We start from the raw sequence: 26,902 nt of genomic DNA, 5'->3' as shown, positions 1-26,902 counted from the left end.
GTCGAGGATGAAACATACGGTTTCTGGCGCTTCATAACAGATGGCGCAGGCGTGTTCCCAATCTGCAGGCTGCGCCAGTGTCCATATCGCCATATCCTTTGTTAGAATTAGAGTGTGCTAGAATCTAGTTAGATTCTGCAATATTTTTTCTGTAAGGGCTTCCTACTCAGTTGTAAAAAAACAAAACAAAAAAAAACAAAAAAAAAAACAAAGAAAACATTTCTTAGGAGTACTGGTTCCGAAATCTTCACAATATTTGCTCTCCACGCATCAAATTAAATTTCAAATTTACCGCTGGTAAAGGAAAGCGAAATTAGCGAACGTACAAATCTAGACGTCGTAATTGCGCGTATAATATTCTGAGGTACCGCACAGCACAGACGTCACAATTGATATCGTACTATTCTCACGTCCTGAGGGCCTGTCGGCGAGTCTCGCCCACCGAATGCGGTCAGAATTTCGAAACACCGCCTCCTCGACTCCGTTGATTCCGGCAACGAAGCGACAATACTTTCGGGGCCGGTGATCGCACGCCGGCGACCAAGAACGACGGCGGCAAAGACCGGCTCGGTGCGGCGGAAATGGCAGCGATGGCGGCCACCCGACACTCGCTGCAGTGCGAGCTGTTTCGGCCGAACGACGAGCGTCTCGTCGACGTCGTCAACGTCGTCGAGGCGACGAAGCGCAAGAAGATGAGCCTTCTGTGCGCCGTGGTCAGCACGGACAAGCCCGTGCGCGTCAGTTTATGCCAAGTGAAGAGCACCGACAAGGATCTCTACAAGAAGAAACACAGCTGGTCCTTGCGCGACCTACGCCTCGTCGACGGCCGGAAAGCCGACAGCGCCGAGTTTGATTTGCACTTCGATAAAGTTTACAGGTTGGTATAGAGCATTCCCTGTCGCCTCGTCAAGCGGCACGTCGTTGAATTGTCTTCGAATGGCATGGCGCTTGAGTGAAGCTATTGCACGTAGTACGTTACTTTCGTTTAGCCAGATGTATCCAGCGGCGTGTGCATATGTCACTTTCGCACTATTGGCTGTTTGCTTCACGGTAAGCTCCCAAACTGCAATCGATAGCGTATGGTTATATAACCTAGGTGACGCTGCTGCGTTTTTTCGTGTTACAAAACACTGTGGCATAAGTAGGCACAAGAGATCAATCCAATGAAAAAAACAAACAAAAAGCAAACAATACTTTGCATGTTAGGATGTTTTCGATAGGATCCGACGCGATCCGAAGCTTTCTATTTCTGTAATAGATTCTTTCGGGAATAATGCAACTGAAGCAGTTTGATCAACGCTGCCGCTGCTCTGAAGGTATCTCTGCTGCTGTGGGACCTAAATGTTTGCTACGAAGTAATGCTTCGTATCTTGTTGGAGGATAAAAATTTGAGGTTCAGCTCGACTGAGCGTGTCAATTCACTGCGACATCGTTTTCCTAGACAAAGCCGAGCCATTCAGTCCTCATCACTGTAAACCTGCGCTCAACTTTTCTTTTTGTTTGGCTAAATTAAACTCCCATTCCAGCTGGCTACGACGTGCGACCGTGTCAGAGCTTGTATAACATGTCTTAACTATACGAAGAGCGGATGCAATGAAATGAATGTTGTGCACGATGACTCTTTTCATCAGCATTCATTTGACATTGTATATTAGTAGAGCACGTAGACAAAATGGTTGGCGGAATGCGACATCAATGAAGCCAGTTGCTGCTGTGATGCATTGCTTAAATGTCGCGTCCTGTGAAAGTGAAGTTATGTCCTGCTCAGGTACTGCTGCTGCAAGCCACGTCACTTTCTCTCAGTCATGATTGCCTTGGTGGCAGCACTGCGCTCTCACATCCTGTCGCCCCTGAGACTCGAGGCACAGCATCCGGTAATAGGAACACTGGCAAGTGCCACAGAGCGTAAGATCTCGAGTCAATCAACCAGATCACCTGCAGCTACCAGGCCGTACACTTCGCTTATAGCTGAACAGTGGGATTTCTGAAATACATAATGTGGCTGAAAGTGACTGATGTAAGGATGAGCGTTGTGCTATGTGGAAAACTGCGACATTGCTTCGACAAATTGACTGGTTGGTGCAAGGCAGTGTTGCCCAGTGCAGGATATGTGTCGGGTTTGAGGAGCCTAGTAACATCCCATTCATTTTTTTTTCAGGTGGCAAGCCAGGAACATACAGGAGCGCAATGACTTTCTGCGCTGCCTATACCGCTTGTGCGTTCACTATGCGCCGCAGCAGCAACGTCCCCGTTTCGAGAATGTGCCCAAGACGCTGCTGGAAGACGATGGCCGGGCGCTGCTTTTGGAGAAGGTGGTTGCAGACGAGGTAGATGACTATCAAGTAAGTGCACTTGCAAGACCAAGCTTCTGGTCCTTCCTGAAATTGATACTACTAAAAGGAAGTCTTAAGTGACGCAACAGTGATAAATTAGTGCTGCATTATGTCGATCGTTGGGAATGAGGCTTTTGTGAGTGAGAAAATGAGAAGGAAATAGCGCATTCACTTGTGCCACCATAATGGTAGCTTGGGCAAGTTGGTTGAGCAAGTGATTGCAGAAATGATTAGGAATGGTATAACAGCACCAAAGACATGGACAAAAGGAGGATGCAAGACACATACAGGCATTGTGTGCGTCTTGCATGCAATGCCACGTCTTCCGCATTTCTTTACTATTCATAATGTCTAACCAACTGTCCCAAGCTTCCATTCTTCAGGAATTAGACTCCAAGCAACACAGACATAAAGAAGAGTTGAAGGCAACCGCTGCGATTCATTGCCGAGACTGTGCACTTCAAATTTTGGCTCATGCACTGTAGCTGTAGGAAGCCACGGCAGGTGGCCCGAGTTAAATAATAATAATAATAACCTTTATTTTTTTTCCATCAACATGATGGGGGAGGTAAGGGAAAAAAAGCTGAAACAGACAGCTTGACTAGTTCCCGCCCCCCCAAAGAAAAAAACATTCCATAAAGGCATCCATCACAGAGTCAAGAAACATCATTCAGCTTGGCTGGCAGAGTGCTAACTGTGGTGTCAGTGCCGTCGTCACCTAAAAAATTGCGATTTCTCAACGGCAGTGCATAGTTGCGTGTTTATACGCACTCTTTTCTATGCTGCTTATGAAGCAAAGAAAGTTCACATTAACAAGCAGCACGGCCTTCATGCTTTAGTGAGTCGCCCAGTGTTCTGTGGTCACACTCTTAGGATACAAAATGCTGTGAACTCGTAATGCTTTGAAAGTGTATCAGCACTGCCAGAAACCAACTACTGGTGGAATTCAATTTTTTTTTACTTGAAATGGGCTGGAAATGTTAAAGACAATGTGACAGGAAATAGCAATAACATATATATATATATATATATATTATCAAGGAAGTAGCTTAACAGTCCGGAAGTGCGGGGCAGGTAAGGGTTGCCTTTATAAATAAAGGATGAATTTCTTGTGGCTGGGGTTGGTTGCTGCTATTGTGACCACTTATCAATGTTTAGTGTTTTCAATGTGGGACTACATAAAAGTTATTGTGATGACTGATAGGAACATGTTCCATGCTGTTTTTAGTGTAACTGCTGCAGGCTTTGCAATTACGAACAGTAAGCTTTCCATTGTGCCATAAGTATAATGAAGATTAGTCGTCAGTCTCTATAGCAATTACTTTTAGCATTCCTTTAACTCTAATTATAATGTTATAAGGGATCTCTCTTGTCATCCTGAGAACATGTATGAAAACGGTAGTGTGGTTTGTTCCGCTATTTGTTCAGATTTTTGGAATTTGGATGTCAGTGGATAGATGTGGGAGCCACAAACTAAACTTCCATAGAAGTTATCAGCGGTTTCTGCTATGACACAGATACTGAGGAGCAATTTTTGATGTGCATCTACCCTGTCAACCATAAAAATCGCTCAACCCCAGCCAGGACATGGTTTCGACATACTATTATTTTTTTACCTTGGCTACCGTCCCACTAATAACCAGATGCAGAGGCCATGTATGGCATTATGCGCAGAATATAAGCTGACAAAGTTTTCAAGATAGTGGCAGCCTTTTTTGCATTGTTTCATTAAGCACTCGTAATGAGACTGGAGCCACCTGCCCACTAACATTGCTTCTATCATGAATTTTTGTTCTGTTGCCTTTTTTTTTTCATTGTATTTGATTATACTACATGACTGCCTTTCTTGCTTTTATATTAAATTGCTTTTATTTGGTTTGTTTTTTAACTGGCTTCGATATATTTTCTTGTAATGTGGAAGTAAAATTTTAACCTGTCTATAGTTCTACCGTGTCAGTGTTTGTCATGCACTAAAACACATCAATCTTTTTTGCCCACATTGTCTCTGCTAGCATGTTCACATGAACATGCTTTGTTTGGATTGAAGGATTGAATTAAATGCCTTCCTGTCCAGTTCAATGTGAGATGTTTGAAAGGTTTTGGATGCCTCCACTATTATCAGGCACTGACAGCACGCGAAGAGGCTGACCTGGAGTGCCTGATGGCCAAGTATGAGTTTGCCATTCACAATGCTGAGGAGTTTACCGAGCAACTTGCCCGCGAACTGGCTGCGCTAGACGCCTCCAACGTGTACACCATCATGGAGTCTGAACGGCGGGTCCAGAAGCTCATGGAGATGACGCAGGTGGCACTAGATGAGGTGGGTTACTGCTACTGCCTACTATGGCTATGGATTCAAAGGAGTCACACTTGCACCTTAGTGAGCTCTTTCTGCACATGTGGCTTAGAGGGACACTAAAGACAAAGAAAAAAAAATGATTCAGCTGCATTTGTAAGTCACCTTATGAGAGCTGCATTTGTAATTTTTCTTAAAAAATGAAGTACCGAAAAAAAAAATTACTTTTCTACAAAATGTTACCCGCTGTGGTAACTTAGTGGCTCCAGAACCTCATTGATAAAGTACAGTAGAAGCTCGTTGATACAATTTGCCAGCGCGAAGGTTCATGATTGAGAACACAAAAAATGACCCAATAGAGTTGTGCTTATTTTTTACCGGTTCATACGTTCCCAGAAAACTAGATTTTTCGGCATCAACGTTGAGTACATCGCCAAACTGCGATCGTATGATACATTTCCCGGCTCTGAGATCCTGTGTAAAAAAAATGCGGGAGGCACGCGCGACTGAGAACAGTATATAACCGGCCACTGCAGCAGCTTCACTGCAATACTCTCACGTGAAAACGCCGGCGCACACTCACTTTCTTATTTCGGTACGAGCAAATCTCCGGGATCGTCGCACGCTGAATTTACAGTTTTTGCCGCCAACACTATTGGGATAAGCATCTTAGCCTATCTGTTTGACAACGTGTGGTGTCATTGGAAGCACACTGCAAGCTTTTAATAGGCCATGACTAGGGGTGTGAAAATATAAAAATTTTCGAATACGAATCGAATACGAATACTTAGCTTCGAATATCGAATCAAATATTGAATAATGATATGCACATACATTTATTATTGAGTTGGGTTAATTTGATATGTTAGAACATTGCAATTAAATTGTCAATGTTAAAAAACTAGACCAGTAAGCCGTTATGCTAAAACATTGTGCATTTGGCTCATGTTAACTTGGAAAATGGAATAATTTCCGCTAGCTGTCCTCGCCAACCTGGACCCCGTAAACTCGGAGGCCCTGACCCTGTGCTAGTCATCACTAATTGCACTTGCTGTCAAGCAATAAGCTCTGAATTGGGGATGGCGGTAAAAAAAAAGAAAGGTGTGCCCTCCGCTGTTCCAAACTCGTGCCCGTTGCTACTGAGAGGCTGGCTTTCCCACAAAGTTTAGACGTTTAGTGGCTAAGTGCTCTACAGGTGAAATTTTACCAGCAGCATGAAATCACAAAATTTAGCACAAAATCGCCCCAATATTCTTAGATTAGATAGAAACAAATGCTAAGAACCGTGTTTGATCCTGCACAGCCAGCAGTATATTCGATTTGATTCGAATATTCATATTTAAACGAATATTTGAACATTTTCGAATATCCATTTTTTGAATTGAATACAAATATTAAAAATACTAAAAAACACTAACATCACCACCCTGAAAAACATGCTTAATTGGGACTTGCTTGGATATTCGTTGTACCGTATCTAGGTGTTCACTATTAAGTCAAATTGATCGAAATAATTCCGCCATCAATCACCGCATTTTCCTAAAACCACCAATCTGCGTATCACAAAGACGTGACCACAACAAAAAAATATGCGAAATTTCTTGCCGTACAAAAGTATTTCCGTCGTCTTTCTTGCCCCGCAGCATTAAAGAATGGAACAGACTGCCTCAGGCAGTGGTGTCGACAAACGACAAAGATTTTGTCTATGAGCTAAGATAGTATATTTGTGATAGCACGTAGCGCTTATCCTAACTTGAAGAAACTACGTTCTGGGTATGGTTGCTTTTGGTTTCTTTGCTCTTGCTATTTTTCTTGGTGTGTTCACCTTGCAATCATTATTCGCGTTTTCCCCCCCTCTGTAACATCCCCCCCTAAGCAATGTCTTCGGGCGATTTGTAGTATCATAATGAACAATAAATAAATAATATTCGATAATATTTGAACTTTTTGAATATTTGCACATCCCTAGCGATAACCCAACCGCGCCGCCGTTCCCTGCTGCAGACTGCGATCGTATCGTTTTCTGACTGCTAGATCCCATGTAAACAAGAAAAGGCGCAAAACACACGCGATTGAGAGCAGTAGTCACCTGCTGCATCAGCTTCCCCGCAATACTTGTCTGTCCGTCCGTTCGTCTCGCACAAGAATGCTGGCGCGCACTCAGTTTCTTATTCCGGTACCAGCAAATCTCCTCCTGGGTCGTCACATGCTGCATTCACAGCCATCGCCGCCAAACCTATTGTGATAAGCATCGTCACGTATCTGTTTTACAGCGTGTGAAGCATTGTGCGTAGTGCTGGTGGTAGTAGGTGATAATCCAAACTCGCCGCCATTTCCTGCTGCAGGCGGCGCGATGCGAGTGACACGTTTCTCTTTGGCGGCATCCGGCGTCGCCTACCAGCTTGATTTCGTTTTGATTTCCCATCGCTGTTTTTAAACACTGCTCATTAGGAAAATAACAAAATGTACCTACGTGTCTTGGGCATTCAAAGCCCCACCAGCTCGATGTGCGTCGGCGTCGCGTGCCACGTGCGTAGCAATTTGTGCAACACTTCGTATTACGTAGATGTCAACCACAGTTGAGTCTGTCCAGTTTTTTTAGTTACTTCGGATCGCACGTTTTCTTGGTTAGTACATTTTTCTCGCATCTTTTTCCCAGAACGTGCGAACGAGGTTCTATAGTATGAAAGTGTACTGTCATGGTGAAATAAAATACTCTGCGCTACTCTACTCTGCCTTTCTACAATGCCAAGAAAGCCACTCTTACCGTGACAAGTGGCTTAGTAAGGCAGAAAAGGCACAAATACAAAATACAGGTGGCACTGCTGCCTTGCAATTCCCGCACCAGCTTGCTCTGATATTGTGGGTTCTGGTGGCATTTGTTTGTTAAACTGCGCTTGCCTAGTTAAACATTTATTAGTCAGAGATGAACTAACTTCATTGTAATAAATACGAGGCAACGACTGTGCTTACCAAGTCTTCAGAAATTTTATGGAGCTGCAACGGCCCAAAATGGCGAAAAGATGCTTTGAAGTCCACTACGTGATGTCGCTGTGGTTTTGGCTCGAAATTAGGAAATGTGGCACTTTGATCATTATGTTCTTTTTTAATAATCAATCTTTGACAGCAAAATTATTGAAAATGCAGTTTTGAAGCAATAATTTATAATTCTCAACTGATTTAGTGTTTCTCAGTAGTGTCCATTTAAAGGGGTCTCTACATCTAAGTGGTATTCTTAGGTACCTTCAGGGACCCTTTAAGAGAATAGACAGGTGTGCAAGTTTGCTGACGGGAAGAATGTGGATGCTGAATCAACTGCAAATGCGACAAGTGAACAATGGCTGAGGCAGTACGCACAATGCTTGTATGGCGGTGCAGAGCTTAGGAGTCAAAATATATGGCTGTCACATTCATAGAGGCTTGCGCGCCGCTTGCAGACAATACCGAGCGCATGTGCTGCTCAGCCTCCACAGCCATAGAGGGTTCAGCCCTGGCGCTTGAGGACCTACACCGTGTCCATAGCAGCAATTACTGTATTTACTCAATTATAACGCGGTCGCAATTATAAGACGAGGGAGCAGTTGGGGTACTCGAGAAAAAAAAAAAAAAAACTAGCATGCACACTTATATAAGTCAATATAAAGTAGCTGAAGGATTATTCAGACTTGGCAGGCACTGCCCGAAATACGGAATTATTAACACAGCCAGAACACAAAATAGCGACCATTAAATAGGAGGTAAGGGAGCTTCAACACACGTGGTGTAGGTTATATACGAATTTCGCCTTTAGGTGTGGCTTCACGATAGCGTGAATTTAGTTTTATAGTGTGGCTTCACGTCATCGTAGCGTGGGCTGCTGTGAAGCCGCCTTTAAAGGCAAAATTTGCGTATAAGGCGGGGGGTGAATTTGAGGCTAAGGAGCCTGGAAAAAACCTGATCTTCTATTCGAATAGATACGGTACATTGGATTTGCATTGCGTGCTTTGCACGCGCACGTCTTTATTGACAGGTGTGCCGCCTTGAGCGCCGTCTGGATGCGTATGAGCATCTGCTGCGCACCGTTCGCGACAGCGTGCTGCGAATGGAGGAGAAGGATGCCCTGTTGCACGTGCAGAACGAGAACAACGGCCGCCTCCTGCACGAGCTTGAGACGCTGGTCAATCAGCTCGACCTGCCGCATGCGCACCAGGTCAGAGCAGTGGCCTGTCGTGGCTATTGACAGTGTATTAGGGGTGTTAGAATAGTGAAATTTCAGAATGAAACTGAATACAAATAAGCATTTAAAAAGAATAATAAACGAGCTTGGAATATTAAATTGAATGTTGAATATTTTCTTTTTTCTATGCAAAGTGAAAAAACGAAAATTGTGCAGAAACCATTGACTCTAATGTGAGAAAATAGCCCAAATTAACGAACGAATGACCAAACGTTTTGCTTGTCGAGTCTGACCACTCACCAACCACGACAACAGTCGGAAGAGCGAAGGAAAGCTATTTGGTTTTAAAGGTTGCATGAAGTCTATTTGGTAAGAAAGAGAGGGTTGTTTAGATTAACCATTGAACTTTGTTGTAGCGAAATCGCAGTTGACTTAAAGGTACCTTAGTTGTGTCCGATAACTTCTTGTATCTGCGTTGGTTACATCAAGGTTTGATTACATTTGATACATGCATGTAATGCTATTTTCAACTGGATGTCTGCCTACCTGAGGAGCTAGAAAAGAGAAATGCCTCCTTTCAATTATCTGGTATGCCATGACAATGACTGTAATAAAAGAAGGGAGCAGTACGTTACTAAATGCACGCGAGTGTTGTGTTCATCGAAAAAGACGAATGGGATGCTGTGGCACGGCATATTGTGTTAAAGGGAAGCAAATATGGTGGGACTGGCAAAAGAATAAATTGGTTTTCCTTAATAGAGATAAAGACATCTTTTATATGGGATGCCTTAAAGCGAAAAGTTGTTATCAAATACGTGGAAATTATTCAGCAGAAGTTATTTGCCCTGTACTTTCGCTCAGGAACTGCTGCATTTCTGAACCAACCATGCCTCTCCTGCAAGAGAATAATTTGGAACAGTCCTCACTTGTCTCTTATACAGGTTATATGGTCTTATATTATTATAGGTCTTATAGGTTGCATCTAGAAAGTTTCAGCTATGCCTTAGTCTAGCTTACTATTCCTGCAGGTTCGTATGTGTGCTGACCTCAAACAGTTTTGCTGATCTTCCAGTATCCCGTTATACAGCAAGCTGCATAAATGAGTAAATTTTCCCAGCAATGGCTCAGTGGCACCATTTGTGACTATTTTGTTGCTGAGAAAGTTGAAACTTTTTTACTTTGCAGCGCTGCATGACGACTGCTGGTAGGAGGTCTGAGAGCATTCGTGCTGCTAATCTCGCTGCATCATTTCTGATGTCGTTTCTGCTCTGAACGAGCAAGATACGGCATCCCTAGATCAGCACATTGCTTGGCATCATTGCAGGTAGCCCTTCTTAATGGAGACTTGTCCAGCCAGGATGGCATTCGGGCCTGCACTGCAGCAGCCCGGGCCCTCGAGGAGGCGTGCAGCGCACAGACCCGCCCAGGCCTGTCCAAGATGGCGGCCGTCCAGGAGCAGACGAAGCTCCTTGATAAGCTGCGAGACAAGTTCAGCACCACGCTGTCACACCACCTCAACAAGCTGTTCCTGAGATTGGCCTCAGAGACGAGTCAGTGTGGTGAGGTGACACTCGTCAAGCACACAGGCTGCCACAATGAGCTGCGGCCCTACAGCGAGCTGATGCTGTGGCTCTCGCGGGCGCCGGACCCCACGCGATTCGCGCAGCTCCAGAAGAACTACATCAACACGATGAGCAAGCTCTATGAGCGGGAGCTCCACATCTTCTTTGAGCAGGCCAAGGACAGGCTCACCTCAAAACCCATGACGGGCACGCTGGACCGACGGTTATCGAGCATCCAGCAGGCAGAGACGACGGAACCGATGGAGAATCGCTTCGATGCAGTTCTGGAGCGTCTGCTCAGCATGCTGGAGCCGGTTTGCCTGGCTGAGCAGCAGTTTTGTGCGGCCTTCTTTGGGCTTGGCTCGGCTCGGCTTCCTGGCTCCGTGAGCAGCCAGCCAGCCGCGGCAGGCGTCGGGTACTCGACGCCCGTGCGCGCCGCCTCGGACGAGGCCCTGGCTTCGGTTCACCGCAAGGAACGCCAGATCAACGAGGAGCTCCGCCGCATGATGTCGGCCCTCTTCCCAACGCTGGAGGCCAAGCTGCAGAACTTTCTTGAAACGTATGACAAGTTGGATGGGGTCTACTCGATGCACCTGCTGGTGCGGCTCAACCAGCATGTCATGTCGGCGCAGGACACCGGTTCTTTCCTCAGTATGGCCTTCGGCACCGTGGTAGTGCAAGCCAAGCGTAACTTCGACAGATACATGGCTGACAAGGTAGGTATCATCAGCATGTGTGGTGTTTTGCTGACTTGGAAAGAAGCATACTAACAAGCAGACACTGAATCAGCCATAGCTTATAGCATGCTTTTGCAGATGGACAGGCAGTAAACGTGAAAGGCGCATTCTTTTTTCGTCATTCCATAATAGTTTAATAACTGGCCAACAATTTTCAGTTCACCCAAGCTGCTGTACCGCTGAATTAGTATAATGTTGTGGATTGCTCCTTCAAGGCTGCATTTGCATTTCTTGAAGAGAAATTGTTTGTTTGCAGAAAAAATAAATGCTGTACCCTTATTTTGGAATTTTGCCCTCCAAGTGCATTATCGTAGCTATCAGTGAGAAGTTACAGATTTTACAATATCTTCACGGAGCGAATGGTACGGGAATGCTGTGGCAGAAGCGAGGGACTCTATTTTATAAAGTGAAGCGTTTGCATAGAAAATGGCTGGTTGCACAGTTGCACGCATGTCTGGTTCTGCACGCTGGTCGGTGCCATACGCAGAAAGGGTTATAAGTAAAGCGGCACTCTGATTATATGACTTTCACGGGACCGTACGAGAATGTGCAGTCCAACAAAAATTATGTCTGTAATACACGGTGTTGTGCAAAAAAGTTGCGAGGTGCTTCAATTTAGAGGGGTCCTGAAGCACTTTCTATTGAAGTCAAGATGTGCATTTGAGGTTATATTGCACTATTTCAGAAATGCTTCGCAGCAAAAAGTACTTCAATGCGTTCACCACAAGCAGTGTTATTGGCAATCAAAGATCGCCTTTGATCCCTTTCGCGGTGCTCCCGGTCCTTCTTCAGTGCCTTGCACTGCGAAGGCTACGGTGGAGCGAAGTGGTGCCCGCAACGCTCTGGCTACTAAATGCCACCGTGGCACGCAGTTCAAATTTGATTTTGGATGTTCACATAGACGCCACTACTTCCAATTTTTGTGCCTGCGACGTGACAAATTTGGAGGCTATCCCTCGGCTTAAGGTTGAGTTCACGGTGTCTTATTCCCTTGCAGTGCTACAGTGTACTAGATAGTTATGCGTAGCTATTCTCGCACCAAGCAGCATGATTAACACATTTTCTTTCGTACTTATCTCTAAGACAACCACACAATTTCCGAGGGTCGTGCAAACTTCATTTTAGTGTTTGCTCGTCCGAGTATGTTGGCAGCATACACATCGGGCTAAGCGACGGATGCCACACTGTGGACTCCCGTTGAAAGGCTTCCTAATATAATGAGCTTCGACCATGATTGAGGCACACCTCGGAGGTTTGCAAGTCGGGAAGCAGACGACCTGTTCGTCATGTGTGGGCGCTTGAGCCTTGAGTCACGTCACCCACAGATACCAATCCGAGCAGGCTGTTGTCCTCAGCAAGCCGCAGCGAGCTCAGTGAGTGCGCTCGTCACGGAACCTTGCCACGACTGTGGACCCTATATGGCCAACTTTGTGCACGATAAGGCTGGATTGCTCGCTCGCACTCATGTGATCCAGTCTGACCATGCTATTTGGTGCGTACCAGCTCTGTCCAGCACCAGGTTGACCGATGGATAGCAGCCACATCCAAATTTCACATTTTGCACGATAGCTCAATACGAAGTAAAGTCTGTCAAGGTGTCTAGACAGGAGCAGCCAGGAGTGAGCATGCGCTGGCAGGCATACCTTGACCTTAAGTTTCGCAAGGTTCGAGGCTAGTTCAGTGTTCAAAACTAATGAAATTAGCAAGACCCAACGAGTAGAGTCGCCAAAGTTTCATTTATACGTGGGTGGGCACGGCAGAGCTTTACCAGAAAATATTCGGCGATAGTACAATAGTGGAAGTGCAATAGTCGTACTTTGGAATTACGTAATTTCAATTGAAGTTCAAAACACAGATTTCGGCTTACTTCAGCCTGTTTATTAAACTGTGCCAATAAATATACACAGCAACAGTAGGAAGATGCGCACTGATCCAAGCACCCTTCTTGATTGAGGTCAGCTATCTTCTGTTTAAGAGAGAGAGTTTGAGAAAAGGGTGACTTCACGCTCAACTTGTGAGCTCCACATTTCCCACACGACTGCAAATTTTGCTGAGATGTTCTCAGCAGTGTATGCTATCCGCAGACTGTGCTTTTTCACTAAGCCCGAGGGATGGTTCAGTACCCCTTTAAGCTATAGGCTAATACAGTGTAGACCGCTTAAAATGTAAGTCGCCGGAGTCGTGAATATCTGCACTATAAGCGATACCGCGCTATAACCAAAACAACGATCTTCAAGCACTGCACATATGCAAAACATGTAGACCAAGCAGCCGAGCGTGTCAGAGAATCGAAGCGTGCGACTGTTAGTTTTGCATCCGTTTAAATTTACGAACGTTGAAAGGTTAATGTCCAAGTACCCATGATCTTCGCATGAAGCAGACAAAGTAATAAATAAAAAAAATGTCTCAGTTTCGCCCGAAAGGCGAAGCATCAATTACGATAGAAAATTAGTAGAAAGCTATAAGGAGTAGTATAGTAGTTTTATCGGCAGCATAAACTTGACACATTCGCTTACTAACCGAATTAACAAGAGTGGTGTCAATGCGCACAAGCAAACATGAATAGATTCGATGAAACGCAGCCGCCGCAGCGAGCGAAGGTTCGTACGGTCTATCGCTTCAACGGAAACTGAGCGGCGTAAGCACAGTGCATACAAAGGTCAGAGCCGTGTCGAGATCGCTTTCAAGATACGGTGCGCGCGTCGACACTGACAGCTGGCACAGGCGCGCACGCATTTGTTGGCAGAGTAGAAGCCCCCCCCCCCCCCCCCCTCTCCCTCCCTCCCGCGCTGCCTTCCCGTTTTGCTCCTTTTGCGTGGGAGATTGCATTGTCAGTTTCCCTTGCGCCCGGTTGCAAGATACGCAGTTGGTGCTGCAGCACAGCGTCGCCCCCCCTCCCTTTCTCCCATACCCCCATGACCTTTCGCGCGATGGAAGTCACGTTTGCTCTCTGCTGTGCATTTGCTCTCCGTGAAGGCGCGCGTCCCCCGCACGCTTTCACTCGCACATACGGCGCGGCGACGATTTTATCGCCCTTGGACTCATGCTCCACGTCTCATGCTCCTCTTCTGCATTGCCCTCGCTGATCTCCTCTCCCATCGGTGGGCGCACCTCGTTGAGAAGCGTGCTCGCTACCGCCCTTGTCGGCGAGATTTTCCCGTGGAAGCCGCATTATAACCGGTATTTTTGTCTCACGCGGCTGCACTGTAAGCAGTATGCATATACATGGAGTGCTATGGGAAAATTAACGGGAGTCTGAAAAGACTGTACTATATCCGGTCCTGGCACTATAAGCGGTTACTTTATAAGTGGTCTATACTGTACTCCGCAACACTCGGAAATCGAAAATGCCAAAAAGTAAATGCAAATAAGATACTGCATTGCAGGTGCAAATCACGCATTATTGGAGAGATTTAGCATGCCGTGTACTGCGATTTGGTCCTGCCAGCATACTAAGATATTCTTTTTTTTATTTACAGGCTTAAAAAACATTGGTCGTATTCTTATAGTTTTTCTTTGAGCCGTGCAGCGAGAGCTTTCTTTCAAGCGCAGCAGTGTTCACAAGAAGGCCACCTATGGTGTCGTTGCTTGTACAGGCAAATCTCTGAATGTTGCCGATGCTATGCAGCACACGTGTGAACGTAGGCACGTGCATGGCAGCATCTGTGGCGTCGTCCTTGTCCGTGGTGGCAGCCAGCAGTGTCGGTATAAGACCACTACCCACCCGAAACTTGAAACCCAACGACAGATTCATGAGAAGTCTTGTGTGCTCGTGCATAACCAAAGCTCCAAACTGCAATCGTGGACACGTGTATCTGATATGATCTGCATTCCTTCTGGTTGGCTTGATTTTTGCACATGCTTTCGTGCTTTCCTTACGCACTAGGGCGGTATTCTCATGTGATCACTTTCAGAGATAGTTTCACTTTTGCGAGACTTGGCAATGAAGGCATTGAGGTATGTGGTCAACAGTGCTCTTGACACTGTACGAAATAACGAGCTTGGCACAACACCAAAAACGCTGTTAGCTGTAAATGCGAAAGTGTCCGGCAAGGGAGCAGGTGCTTCCGAGAGATGGCGTGAATGAGATGGCAACGAAGGGGCCAAAGCGGGCGGCGGTTGAGCGACATTTAGATGGGGAAGGAAAATGAATGATGAGAGGGCAGCGAATGTGAGGGAAAAAAAAAGGAGGCTATGAGAGAGCCCGAAAACCAGTCTGAAGTTTCTGAATGCGAAGGAATGTTTTCCCTTTCCTGACAGAGGAGCGGTGCCACGAGAAAAGTTGGCGGCGCTTCTCACGCTTCCACCGTTGGGTTCACAGTTTCTCGCGTGTCGTCGCATGAGACCGGACGTGCGTAAACATACATCAGTGTGATGTTGCAGATATCAGAGTGCTTTGTCATATTGGCCATTTTTGGCACTGGTAAAGTGCTTGATACTTTCAAGGCCTAGTCTTGAGCTGATTGAGGATGAAGTAGTTGTACATCTCACTGTGGCAATTTGTAATTTCAAACTTCAACCTTGAATCTAGAACCTATGCAAGAAGACAAGCATGAAAAAACAAAAAAAGTTGTCGCAGTTTCACCTGAAAGGCGAAGCATCAATTGCGATAGCAAATTTGTAGATAGCTATACGGAGTAATGATAGTAGCTTTATCAGGTGTATACCCTTGGACATGCAGCAGCACCGGCAACACGCAGAACTGTTGTCGACGCCGTCAGCGTTTTGCCCGCTTTCGCACAAAATGCGTACGGCGTTGGTGACTGTTGCCGGAGCCTCTGATATAAATAGGCACTTGATGCCGCAGCTAAACGTCGCCTCCCTTCCCTCCCCCCCTCCCCTCCACGGCCTTTCGCGCGTCGGAAGAAGGCGCGTTTGTTCTACATATATGGTGATTGTAAAGGAGGAAAGAGACTTCTGCAGCCCTTAAGGGAGCACGGCGCAGAACGCGCGTTTTTTCTTTGCCGTGCGTTCACTCCCCGTGAAAGCGCGCGTCCCTCGCGCCCTTTCACTCGCACATACAGCGTTCGGCGCGCGGCGACGATTTCATCTCCACTGACGTCATACGGAACCTCACGGCAACAGCGACGGCGACGCCGACGGCAGAATTCTGCTTTGGAGTGTCCATATAATTGCTATCGCAATAAAAAAAACCAAAGGTGGCGCCTTAGAGGAAGCTTTTGCTTACCTGTGTCCTTGTCTTGTTTTATTGCGATAGCAATTATATGGACACTTGAACCGGATTTCTGCCGTCGGCGTCGTCGTCGCCGTGAGGTTCCCTATAGATAAAATCTTCGCCGCGCGCCGTATGCCCGAGAGGAAGCGTGCGGAGACGCGTGCTATCACGGAGAGCGAACGCACTCAATCTCCCACGCGCAAGCAAGGAAGCAGGAAGCCAGCGCCGGAGGGAGCAAGGGGGGGGGGGGGGCGCACTTCTCTGCCAACAACCGCGCTCGTCGCTCGCTCGCACCGTCTCTTATCTCCACACGGCTCTGACCTTTAAGTGCATTCGCCGCTCAGTTTCCATTGAAGCGATAGACCGCACGTACCTTTCTTCGCCCGCTGCGGCGTATGCTTGCTGCCAGCGTTTTGACAGTCGTTGTCTGCTGTCATTCAGTGTGATCTCTTCGTGTTTGTGCGCGCTCACACCACGCTTGTTCATTCAGTTCGTAATAGTCGGGCCACATTTTCCAACGCACGCTACACACGCAATGCTGCCCGGATCGGCAGTGCAGCGCTACAGGTGTGTCCCTTCGCACGCGCTGCCCACGGGAAGCGCTTCTCATCAACACCACCGTTTCACACGCGCCTTCTCGTGGTCATCGAGTCTCTCTTCATGTCGGTCTACTTACGCCGCAGCACACCTGCTTACTTAATCAGCTCATGTTTACTACAATTCATATTGCTACCAAAGCCGCTCACCTTACTTCGTATGACATTGCTGTGTTGCTATCGCATTCATTGCTTCGCCCTTAGGGCGAAACTGTGACATTTTTTTTTGTCCTTGTTCAGGAAGTAGCACTGTTATACCTTGAATTTCTACTAGCATTCTTAATCAGGGTTTCCCAGTATCACAAGAATTCTCGAAAACACACACCTTTTCGAAAGCCTCAAAGGCTATACATTTGTGCATTGTGATAGTCGCTGTTAAGACACGAGGAAATGAGATCTAAATTAAATGCTATACTGTTACGTGCTAGCATCAGCACCTGGTCCGCAATATTGTCAGTGTAGACCACTGCTCATTTTGTTGCGCCCACTATTGAAAAAAGAAGGAAAAAAAAAGTCTTATGTAGTTGCCGTGGATCAGTTGCTTCACTTACAACAGCGAACAGCAGTGGGAGGACACTACAGAACAAAGGGGAAAGCAGCAGCTATGGATGTAGCTATGCTGTTGAGCGAGCAGTTTCATTTTGCTATGCCGTACGTCATGGGTTCTCAAAGTGGGTTCCGCGGACCCCTGGGGTTCCGCCGGCCCCTGCTCGGGGTTCCGCGAGCCACTGATAAATTTTCCGTGGTCCCGCGCTAACCAAGTGGCTAAAACGGCGAAAATGAGGTGCGCTCGACCTACAGAACCTCCATTACTCACGCCCCAGTGTCCAAAAGCACTCACAGCGCGTAACGGCAACGCGCGAACTGAGTAATAAATTCGCAAGCCGCTTGGAGCCACCCAACCTCCGAAAACGGGCATTACGCCTAAGCTTTCGCACTTAAATCTCGGAGGCCGTAATTTACCAATATGCGCATTTCTGCCGTTTGTGGATAGTGTAGGTGCCGATTGCGTGCGCACTGACGTATACGTTGGAGGAATAAAAAAAAATGAGGAAAAGAAAATGCGCGGAGCATCGCAAATACGCGCCGCAGTAGAGCAAGAACGGCGCTAGCGTCCAACCGAAACGAACCGGCGCAGTCCGCATCGCCATGGTCCTCAGTGGCAAGCGTGCGCGGCACGTGATTGACAGGAACGCCGGAGCGCTTCGTGCCTAATTGCGCCCTTAAGACTTTATTCTTGTGTTTATCGCCGCGCGTAACACCGCATTGGCGGCATGCCGCGTGCCTTCATAAGTGCGTACCTAGTTGCCATCCATGATCGCATCGATAACCACCGCAGTTTCGTCCACAGCAGTTGAGGCAAACAGTAGTTTCGTTTTCACTCGGTGCGCGTGTCGGCTGCGTGCCTTCACAAATGCGTAGTCACCAACCATGTTAGCGTCGACAGCGACCGCGGTTTCATCGGCACTTCTTGCAGCGAACGGTAGTTTCGTTTTGACTTGGTGCGTGCGTCGGCCGCCTGCCTTCTGAACCGCAAGGTCGCCGTCCATGATCGCGGCGGCCGTGGTTTCGTGTGCAGCGGTTGCGGCAAGCAGTAGTTTAAAGCTGTCGAAGATTAAGAGCCCCGGCTACATCGCGATGGGCGGACAATTTGTTGGCGAGCAGCTGACTGGCGAAAAAATAATCGGGATGTACGCGCGCGAGGCCTTCGCCACTGCTAGCGCAAATCAGTCATGAGATGCCGAGAATTTCAGCTTCTGCACTGGTCTTGTGCTAAATAAATATAAACAGAATTTGCTGATTCATTGAGTAAATAAAAGCGTGTTGATGTAGTTAAGCATGTGTTTATTGTTTTCTTGATACCCTCGATAATTCGACATTTGGTTAATTAGGACATTTTAATTCGGTTAACTGGGGGGGGGGTTCCTTGGCGGATCATGGAGCTTATCAGGGTTCCCTGGAACGAACATGCTTGAGAACCCCTGCCGTACATCATTAAGCTGATGGATGGTGCTTTGTGACAAATCGTTAGATGCCTCTTGACATTTCGAATATCCCGTATTGGATAATCTGCTTCTGTAGGTGTGGGTATGGCAAATTCATATGCCTAGCCTCAACAAAATCATAATGGCACAGATTTATTGGGAAAACTTGCCTCCAGTTATTTTCCATGAACAAATGTGTGAGGAAATGGGCTTGGGCTTTTATATGTCATTATTCCAGTACAGGAAATCAAATTTGATCAAATGAGTCTCCATTTGTTGCTGTGGTGGCTTGAAGAAAGGTGGATGAAATAACAGAGTGGGAAAGGAAGAGGAAGAAAACTATCTCCACAATTGTTTTACAGCCTTGTTGATTGATATGAAAATGCATGAATAAGAAATGTTCTAAAAAAGTTAAAAAGCATAGCCCCACTGAAAATTTCAATTGTATTTGATACATTTCACCACTGTGGAGCAGTGAAGTTGACCTGAAAAAGGGGCCGATATGTATCATTGTCCAACAAAAAGTTAATATGTAGGTGCAGTTTGCAAAATTGTGATATTGTTATTTATTAGTAAGTTACAGAGCTGAAAGCTCGGTACTTCATTGTTTTCAATTTTGCAGTTTTTAATCATTTTTGTTTAAAAGTGACAGCCTAAATAAAAAATCTGCTTGCTACAATCACTATATCTGAACTTTTTCTTTTAAGAACAACAAAACCTCATCAAATTTGTTGCTGTGGAAGCCGAGAAAAACAATTTCATCATTCCCATGTATGGATTTAGGCAGGAGCTCCTAAGGTAGGTCAACCTTTTAAAGCAGCGCTTGGGAAGTAGATCTGAATGAAACATGCGTGCAGGCTATTCTACTTCTTTGTGACAAATCGGGCTGGTTAACCGAACTTCGACTGCAGAGGCCTCGCAGTTTTGGAGTAGATAACCAGCAAAGTGATGGTATGATCAGATTATGATAGCAGCAGCAGCAGTCTACGAATGTAGCCTTGTTGCTTTGTTTCCTTGTTGTCTAGGTTCGGGCAGTAGAAGAGGCCAAGGCACCAAAGCGCTCCAAGTGTGGCCTGCTGCCTTTCCTCAACCACTTTGAAGAATTTGCCAAGCAAGCAGAGGCCATCTTCCGCCAGTCCGAGCGTCGCGCTGACCTCGACAAGTGGTACACACGCCTGGTTCGTGCCATGTTTGACGCCATCGGCCGCGTCGCCCTCGAGCACCAAAGAACACCCCCTGAGGTGAGGATCCGTACCAGAGACTTTCAATCACACCACCTCCAAAACTCTGCTTTAAATTTCAGGCATGCTTGGGTACTTCCTTGAAAGCTGTTGATTGTGATCGATAAGATAAAAATCGTCTCCCATCATCTGCTGAAAAGTGTTTGAAATGGCTAAACTCTCTCCAAGAACTGTCTCCTTGCATATAGTGCATGCCGACATCTTATTTTGTTGTTGGGCTCAAAAAGTGGCGCTTTATAAGCTAGTTTTTTGCTCATTGCTCGCCTATCACCGCATCCTAAGCAGTCCTCAGGAAAGCTGGCAGCTATAAGGGAAGCAGTGCAGACTGGAGCAGTCAGATACGACCCGTGGTGCTTGAATGTTTTCTGAAGTACAAGATAGTGCAGCAAGATGAGGGCTAGCATGGAAACAACACAAGTACTGTGTTGTCTCCCTAATAGGTTCGTCTTGCTGTGCCACCTGGCATTTCAGAAGCCATGCAATGCCAACTAGCCCAGCTTTGTGCACTGCTGCATGAATGTCATCATCATCATCCTATTTTTATGTCCACTGTAGGACGAAGGCCTCTCCCTGCGATTTCCAGTTACTCCTGTCTTGCGCTTGCTGATTCCAATTTGTACCTGCAAATTTTACTAATTTCATCACCGACCTAGTTTTCTGCCATCCTCGACTGCGCTTCCCTTCTCTTGGCACCAATTCTGTAACTCTGATAGTCCATATGTTATCTACCCTACGCATCACATGGCCTGCCCAGCTCCATTTTTTTTATTTTAATGTCAATTAGAACATCGGGAAATGCGTGAATGTGTGAAAGTTATACTGGCAGTGAGGCAATTTTGTCATTTTGATGTGTAAAGTGGCCTCAGAAAGTTGACTGCTTAAGAGTAAGCACTCTGAAAAGACCTCAAGAACCTCATAACTTGTTTCATTGCAATCATATTTTGTGTCACTACTTGTTGCTGGGCAAGTTGGTTGATAGTTATTACGATGTGCTTAGATGCACACCAAAGTGAAATACGACAAGGACAGGAAGGAGCGTCCTTGTCGTATTTCAATTTGGTTCACGTTTTAACACATTGTAATCATATTTTGGTAGGCTTGCCACCTGCACAACCTTTTTTTTTCCTTGCGGAGCTGGCTGCTGTTTTGACGTCTATGCTAGCACACCTTTGGTGGTTTTCCAGTTCTGTCTAAATCAGCACATTATAAGCTGCATTGCAACATTGTTGAAATCCAACAGTCTGAAGGTATGAAGAACGATGGGATCAGAGAACACTGGCACTGTACTTTGTTCCCATTGAGATGTTTTATTTCAACCATGTCAACCTACCAACTGACTGTTTTGATCCTGCATTGCAAGCACTTTGTCAAGGCCGACAACTGAGTTGTTGCACGTCGACTCATATCCAAGTCATTCAACTTTTTAAGCTTTCCTTAATTTGTCAAAGCATCGTGTATTTCGTTGTCATTTTGGCATTTGCGTTTTGCTGGGTTGTTTGTAGGCTGCTAATGTGCCTTACAAATAATTTGCAACAATAGCATGAAGTTTTTAAAAGTGAGCCAATATCTTGCATAAAGCTTTCAGAAATTTTTTAATCATGCAAATGTAGTACTCAGGGTATTGTCACTTCATTTTGTTTTTATTACACAGACTTTATGGAACTAATTCTTTTTTCTCCACAATAGGTGGCATTTCTTTGTGTCTGAAACCAAAAAGTTCATTTGAAATGTTCCGCAATGACTTTGTGGCTGTAACTTTCTGCTACTCAGCATGACTTTGCAGTTTCAATTCAGAGCTACTGCTGCAGCTGCATTTGGATTTGGATGGAAGCAAAAATGCTTCTGCACCACGAGCTTTTGGCTCATAAGAAGTCCCAATTACTCAAAGTTATTCATAATGATAACAGTGGGAAAAAATGATGGATGGGGTGAATGAACGCAGGACAAGTGCTGTGCTGTTCTTTCACCCCGTCCATTGTTTTTTCGCACTGTTACCATTATGAATGCTTACCAACTCGCCCACCTTTCCACTTTAATACTCAAAGTTATTCTGGAGACCTCCACTACAGCGTTTTTCATAGCCCTCGTATTGCTGTGGGATGCCTTACCTCATCACTAAATCAAACCCAGACATCACTAAATAAATCTCCGCTGTCCACACTAAACTGCACTGCACCACTTTACACCTTAGGTGTGTGGAGAAGCCCACCTGCGGGAGCGTCACATTCTACCTAAGGTTTTCTTTATTCCATAGCTCAGGTAATCTGACGTAGAGGCTTCCTCAAGAGAAAGAGAACTACTGTATTTTGTGGCGTATAAGTAGTTTTTTTTTTTTTTTCAGAATTTTTTGTCGGTGCGACTTATATAGGTCTGTTTGTTTCCGGAAAAATGCTGTCAAAATTGGATTGGATGCTGTGGTCACGCGAAACACGCTGGGACCTCCTCTGGCAGTGGCTATGGGTTGTGCGCGTGCTATGGAGGTAATGGGTTCTTCTCGTGATTGAGTTGCCGAGCGCCGTGTGAGAAGGATGGAGCAGCATTGCAAGTGGCGGCAGGCAGACTGAGTCGACCGACTCCAGAGTCGTTGTATCTGCAGACCACTTTCAAGATACGGCGCGCGCCGTTGTGCAAACTATGCCGTTGCTACCAGAGTACACGCCACATCCCCTCCCTCCCACTCTGTCTTCCCGCTTTACCTCACTTGTGCATGATTTGGCTCATCGTCGCACGCTTTTACTCGCACATGCAGCGTATGGCGCGCGGGGACAATGTTATCACCCTTGTACTATACAGAACATCGCGGCGACCACGACGGCAGAAATGCGCCTGGAGTGTACAGATCATTGCTACCACAATTATATAGTAATGGCACCCATACACCAGTGCGTGACCCATGTTCACGGAGTGAACCGTCACAAATTTTTTGAAATTGCTTACCGAATGAACCACGTATAAGTTGCACCGGTCTATACACTGGTGCGACTTATACAGTATAGACCACTTATAACGTAACCGTTTATAGTGCAGGACCGGATATAGTACGGTCTTTTCAGACTCCTGTTAATTTTCTCATAGCACTCCATGTATACACATACCGCTTACAGTGCAGCCACGTGAGACGAAATACCGGTTAAATGCGGCTTCCGCGGGAAAATCTCGCCGACAAGGGCGACAGCGAGCACGCTTCTCAAGAAGGTGCGTGCTCTCGGCTGGCGTGTGAATTATTCAATGCAATCAAACTCTCGTTAATTCGGACTTATTTGGCCGCACATCGGTTAATTCGGACTACTTTCAGAGCTCGAGGAGCGCCTCAAATGTGCGACGCAAAAGAGCAAGAACGGCGCTAGCGTCCAACCGAAATGAAGCAGCGGAGTCCGCATTGCCACAGCCATCAGTTGAAAATGTACGTGAATGACAGCAACGCCGGAACGCTTCGAGCCTATTTGTGTCTTTAAAGCCTGTATTCTTGCGTTTACCGCTGCGCATAACACCGCGTTGGCCGCGGGCTTTCGTAACTGCGTAGTCGTCATCCACGATCGTGTCGATAACGGCCGCGGTTTTCTCCACAGCGGTTGCGGCGAACAGTAGTTTAGTTTTTACTCGATATGCGCGTCGGCCGCATGCCTAAAAAAACTGTGTAGTCGCCATCAATGATCGCATAGATAGCGACCGCGGTTTTGACTGCAGGTGTTGCAGATCGAGAATGGTAGTTAATTCGTCCAGACTCGGAGCGTGCGTCAGGCGTGTGCCTTCAGCACCGCATTGTCGCCGTTCATAATCGCATCGATAGCGGACACGGTTTTTTTCGCAGCGGTTGTGGCTAACAGTTTCGTTTTGACTCGGTGCAAAGCTGTCGAGCTTGAAGAGCACCGGCTACATTGCGATTATGTTTCTCACTGGCGAAAACGTAATCGCGATGTGTGCGCGATAGTACAAGTGTGTCTACATTCTTGGTCTACACATTTTGCATACGTGCAGGGCTTGAAAATCGTTGTTTTGGTTATAGTGCAGTACAGCTTATAGTGCAGATATTCGTGACTCCGGCGACTTACGTTATAAGCGGTCTACACTGTATATGGGTTCTTTCGGAAAAACTGCCATTTTGAGGGGCTGCGACTTATACAAAGGTGCGAGTTTTAGACCGGAGAATCTGGTACATTGTTTTTAGTGCAATTACAAATGTGTCCTGAAGTGAATTGTTAAGCTGCAAGTGATCTAAATTAAATGATTTGCAGTCGCACAAAGCAGTCACTCAATGTGCTTTTTAAGTGCGTCTCAAAGCAGTCGCCCAAGGAGCAGTGTGTTATGTACGATCTCTGCAGGTCGTTCGACTCGAGAACTTCCACCAGCTGTACACGTTGCTCTACCAACTCAAGATCAGCTGCCTCGAGGCTGAGCGTCGCGAGGCGAAGCAGCGCTACAGTGAGGCGCTGCAGGCCTACGTGACGCACTACTTCGGCCGGCCCCTAGAGAAACTGAACCTGTTCTTCGAGGGCGTCCAGAGCAAAGTGGCGCAGGGCGTCAAGGAGGAGGAGGTGGGATACCAGCTGGCGTTCAGCAAGCAGGAGCTGCGCAAAGTGATCAAAGAGTACCCGGGAAAAGAGGTGAAGCGCGGACTGGAGGCCCTGTACCGCAAGGTCGAGAAGCACCTCTCGGACGAGAGTAGCAGCCTGCTGCAAGTGGTGTGGCACTCGATGCAGGACGAATTCATCCGCCAGTACAAGTCGCTCGAGGCGTTGGTGCAACGCTGCTACCCGGGGTCCATGATCACCCTCGAGTTCACGATAGACGACATCCTCGCTTTCTTTTCGGACATTGCTCGCTCCCACTAATGGCCTTTTCAATGTGACACGATATTGTGCACTTTAAATGGACTTCAACTGCTTCCGCCGAGGAGACCTGCTCATTTAGAACACTCCTGCGGAGGAAGCATGAAAGAGTGCATGTGCGGCCATTAAGCTAATTGTTATTGCCTCGTACCAAAGGTGCCGATTGAAAGCTGAAATTTAATTGTACGTATTGTTTGCATCTAATTGTGATATTGAATGATGTTTCAGTGGCACCGCAAGATAGGTTGAACTGCGCTGCTGTGACAATAAGAAACGAGTTTTTGATGCTTCAAATAAACGAGAAATAAGCCATATTTATGTATATTGCAGGGTGAGATGTAGCCATTGGAAGCTTAGTTTGCTGTGTTACCTGCAATGCTTTCTTAGTGGAATAGCATTGCCTTGATGCTCTAAGAGCCAGGTTGCACAGGACAGAGTATTGCTAGAGGCTTACATGACACACTGTTGTGGCTGGCGTCTGGAGCGGTACTCCCAGTCGATAACTTTCGGGGTCATGGGCACATTTATGAGAGTTCATGTGACTTGGCACTGTACATGTTAGCAACTACTAGCAAGAGCATGCTTGTCACTGTGTGAGAAGACGCTGATGTATCTGGGGCTAAGTCATGCGAAATATCATCAGAGATCATTACCTCGAAGCAGATTGATTGAGAGTACGGCTCAGGCAAAATATTTTAAGAGACTGTAGTACCAAAGTCTAATCATGGGTCACAAGAACTTTGCTACGAACTTTGGAGGTTACCAGCTCATTAGTATGCAAATGAACTGGAAGCAGCTCACACATAGTTGTTCAGTCTTCAACAAACGCAGTGTGACTGTTCTGTTTTTGCTTAACTGTCCAGAGGCAAGGCAATGATATGGCAAAGATTTAGACATGAAACATTATATATAATACCTCTGCCATTTTGAAGTTTGTGTGGCCATATGAAATGTGAAGCTGCAATGCAGCCACCATGTTGAAAGCTCAAGTGCAAAGCTGGTAATAGCATGGTAATGCAGGCTCCTAGCACTTCCTAGATGACAGCGAGCCTGCGTGTTTTGAACCATGATGTCATGATGAGATTCCAAGATCCCATGAATCTCGACAGGAGATGTAGACAATGCCTCCTACGGTCATATTTTTTCTAAGTCATAGTTTAACTGTTTACCTGTGCTCTTTGAGCCATGATGTCTTGTGGGATAAGATTTGAGGTTTATGGGATGCGAAGGCCCCATAAACCTCAACTGTCCTGGGACAATACCTCGTGCAATCGCATTTCTTCTAAGGCCTGGTTTGCAATGGGAGTGTTCTCTTTTCTAGATGATGTTTTGGTCATTCAGAGATGAAAGCTATTCAGCTACCTTGTTGGTTTTGAAGCTACCAGCTCGCATTCAGTGACTAGGAGCTCCATAAGGTAATGCATATGTACATCAGGGGGATGGAAAATAGGGGGGGGGGGCCTTTGCGATTTTCACCAGCTAGGCGTCATTGACAGGGAACAGCTGCAAGTATTCCACAACTTTGACCTTGTTGCTGGTTTACTACTGCAGTGTGGCGTAGTGCTGCAAGAGCTCAAATGCACATTAAAAAAAAATCTAATGCAGGGCCTCATGAAACTTGAGGGCATGTAAAGGGGGAGAGTTACCAGTGTGCAGACAGAAACCAAGCGGTATTGATGGCAGATGTGGCAAAGACAGCTATTTGCTGCATCATTCGGTAATCCAAGTATCCCAAAGTTTACAAGCACCTATAGGATGAAAAACAGCAACCTATGGCTAGTTGAAGCCTTTATTGCGGAATGAGATTATGACTCGGTACAAGTCGTTTGAGGTGCTGGTTTAACTTGCTGCTGAGGACAGTTGATGACCCTTGAATTGACAGTGGACGATAACCTGACCTTCTTTTTTGGGCAAAACCTGTCACTCGCAAACTTTGAGAAATGCAATGAAAGTAATGGGTTGCACCAACCATCTAGAAGCAGTTAGCAGAA

The 26,902-nt window shown here is 46.2% G+C and overlaps 1 protein-coding gene across 1 annotated transcript; it reads left to right on the top strand.

Moving 5' to 3' along the window:
* The first annotated feature begins 391 nt into the window (after positions 1–391).
* LOC119463353 (exocyst complex component 1-like) lies at positions 392–26,902 on the top strand. The gene is made up of 7 exons (XM_037724163.2): positions 392–877; positions 2,159–2,342; positions 4,456–4,653; positions 8,639–8,818; positions 10,110–11,063; positions 19,867–20,082; positions 24,405–26,902. The coding sequence occupies exons 1-7, from the start codon at positions 582–584 to the stop codon at positions 24,912–24,914; spliced, it is 2,538 nt and encodes an 845-aa protein (XP_037580091.1). The 5' UTR covers positions 392–581; the 3' UTR covers positions 24,915–26,902.

The sequence above is a fragment of the Dermacentor silvarum genome, chromosome 9, assembly GCF_013339745.2.
Source record: "Dermacentor silvarum isolate Dsil-2018 chromosome 9, BIME_Dsil_1.4, whole genome shotgun sequence".
NCBI classification, from domain to species: Eukaryota; Metazoa; Arthropoda; class Arachnida; order Ixodida; family Ixodidae; genus Dermacentor; species Dermacentor silvarum.
This window is presented reverse-complemented; position numbering and strand designations above follow the sequence as displayed.

Excerpts from the sequence above, each read along its gene's own strand:
- LOC119463353 (XM_037724163.2), top strand. The coding sequence starts at position 582 with ATGGCAGCGATGGCGGCCACCCGACACTCGCTGCAGTGCGAGCTGTTT. Across the intron at positions 11,064-19,866 it reads ACAGATACATGGCTGACAAG|GTTCGGGCAGTAGAAGAGGC; the intron begins GTAGGTATCATC and ends CTTGTTGTCTAG. Across the intron at positions 20,083-24,404 it reads ACCAAAGAACACCCCCTGAG|GTCGTTCGACTCGAGAACTT; the intron begins GTGAGGATCCGT and ends CGATCTCTGCAG.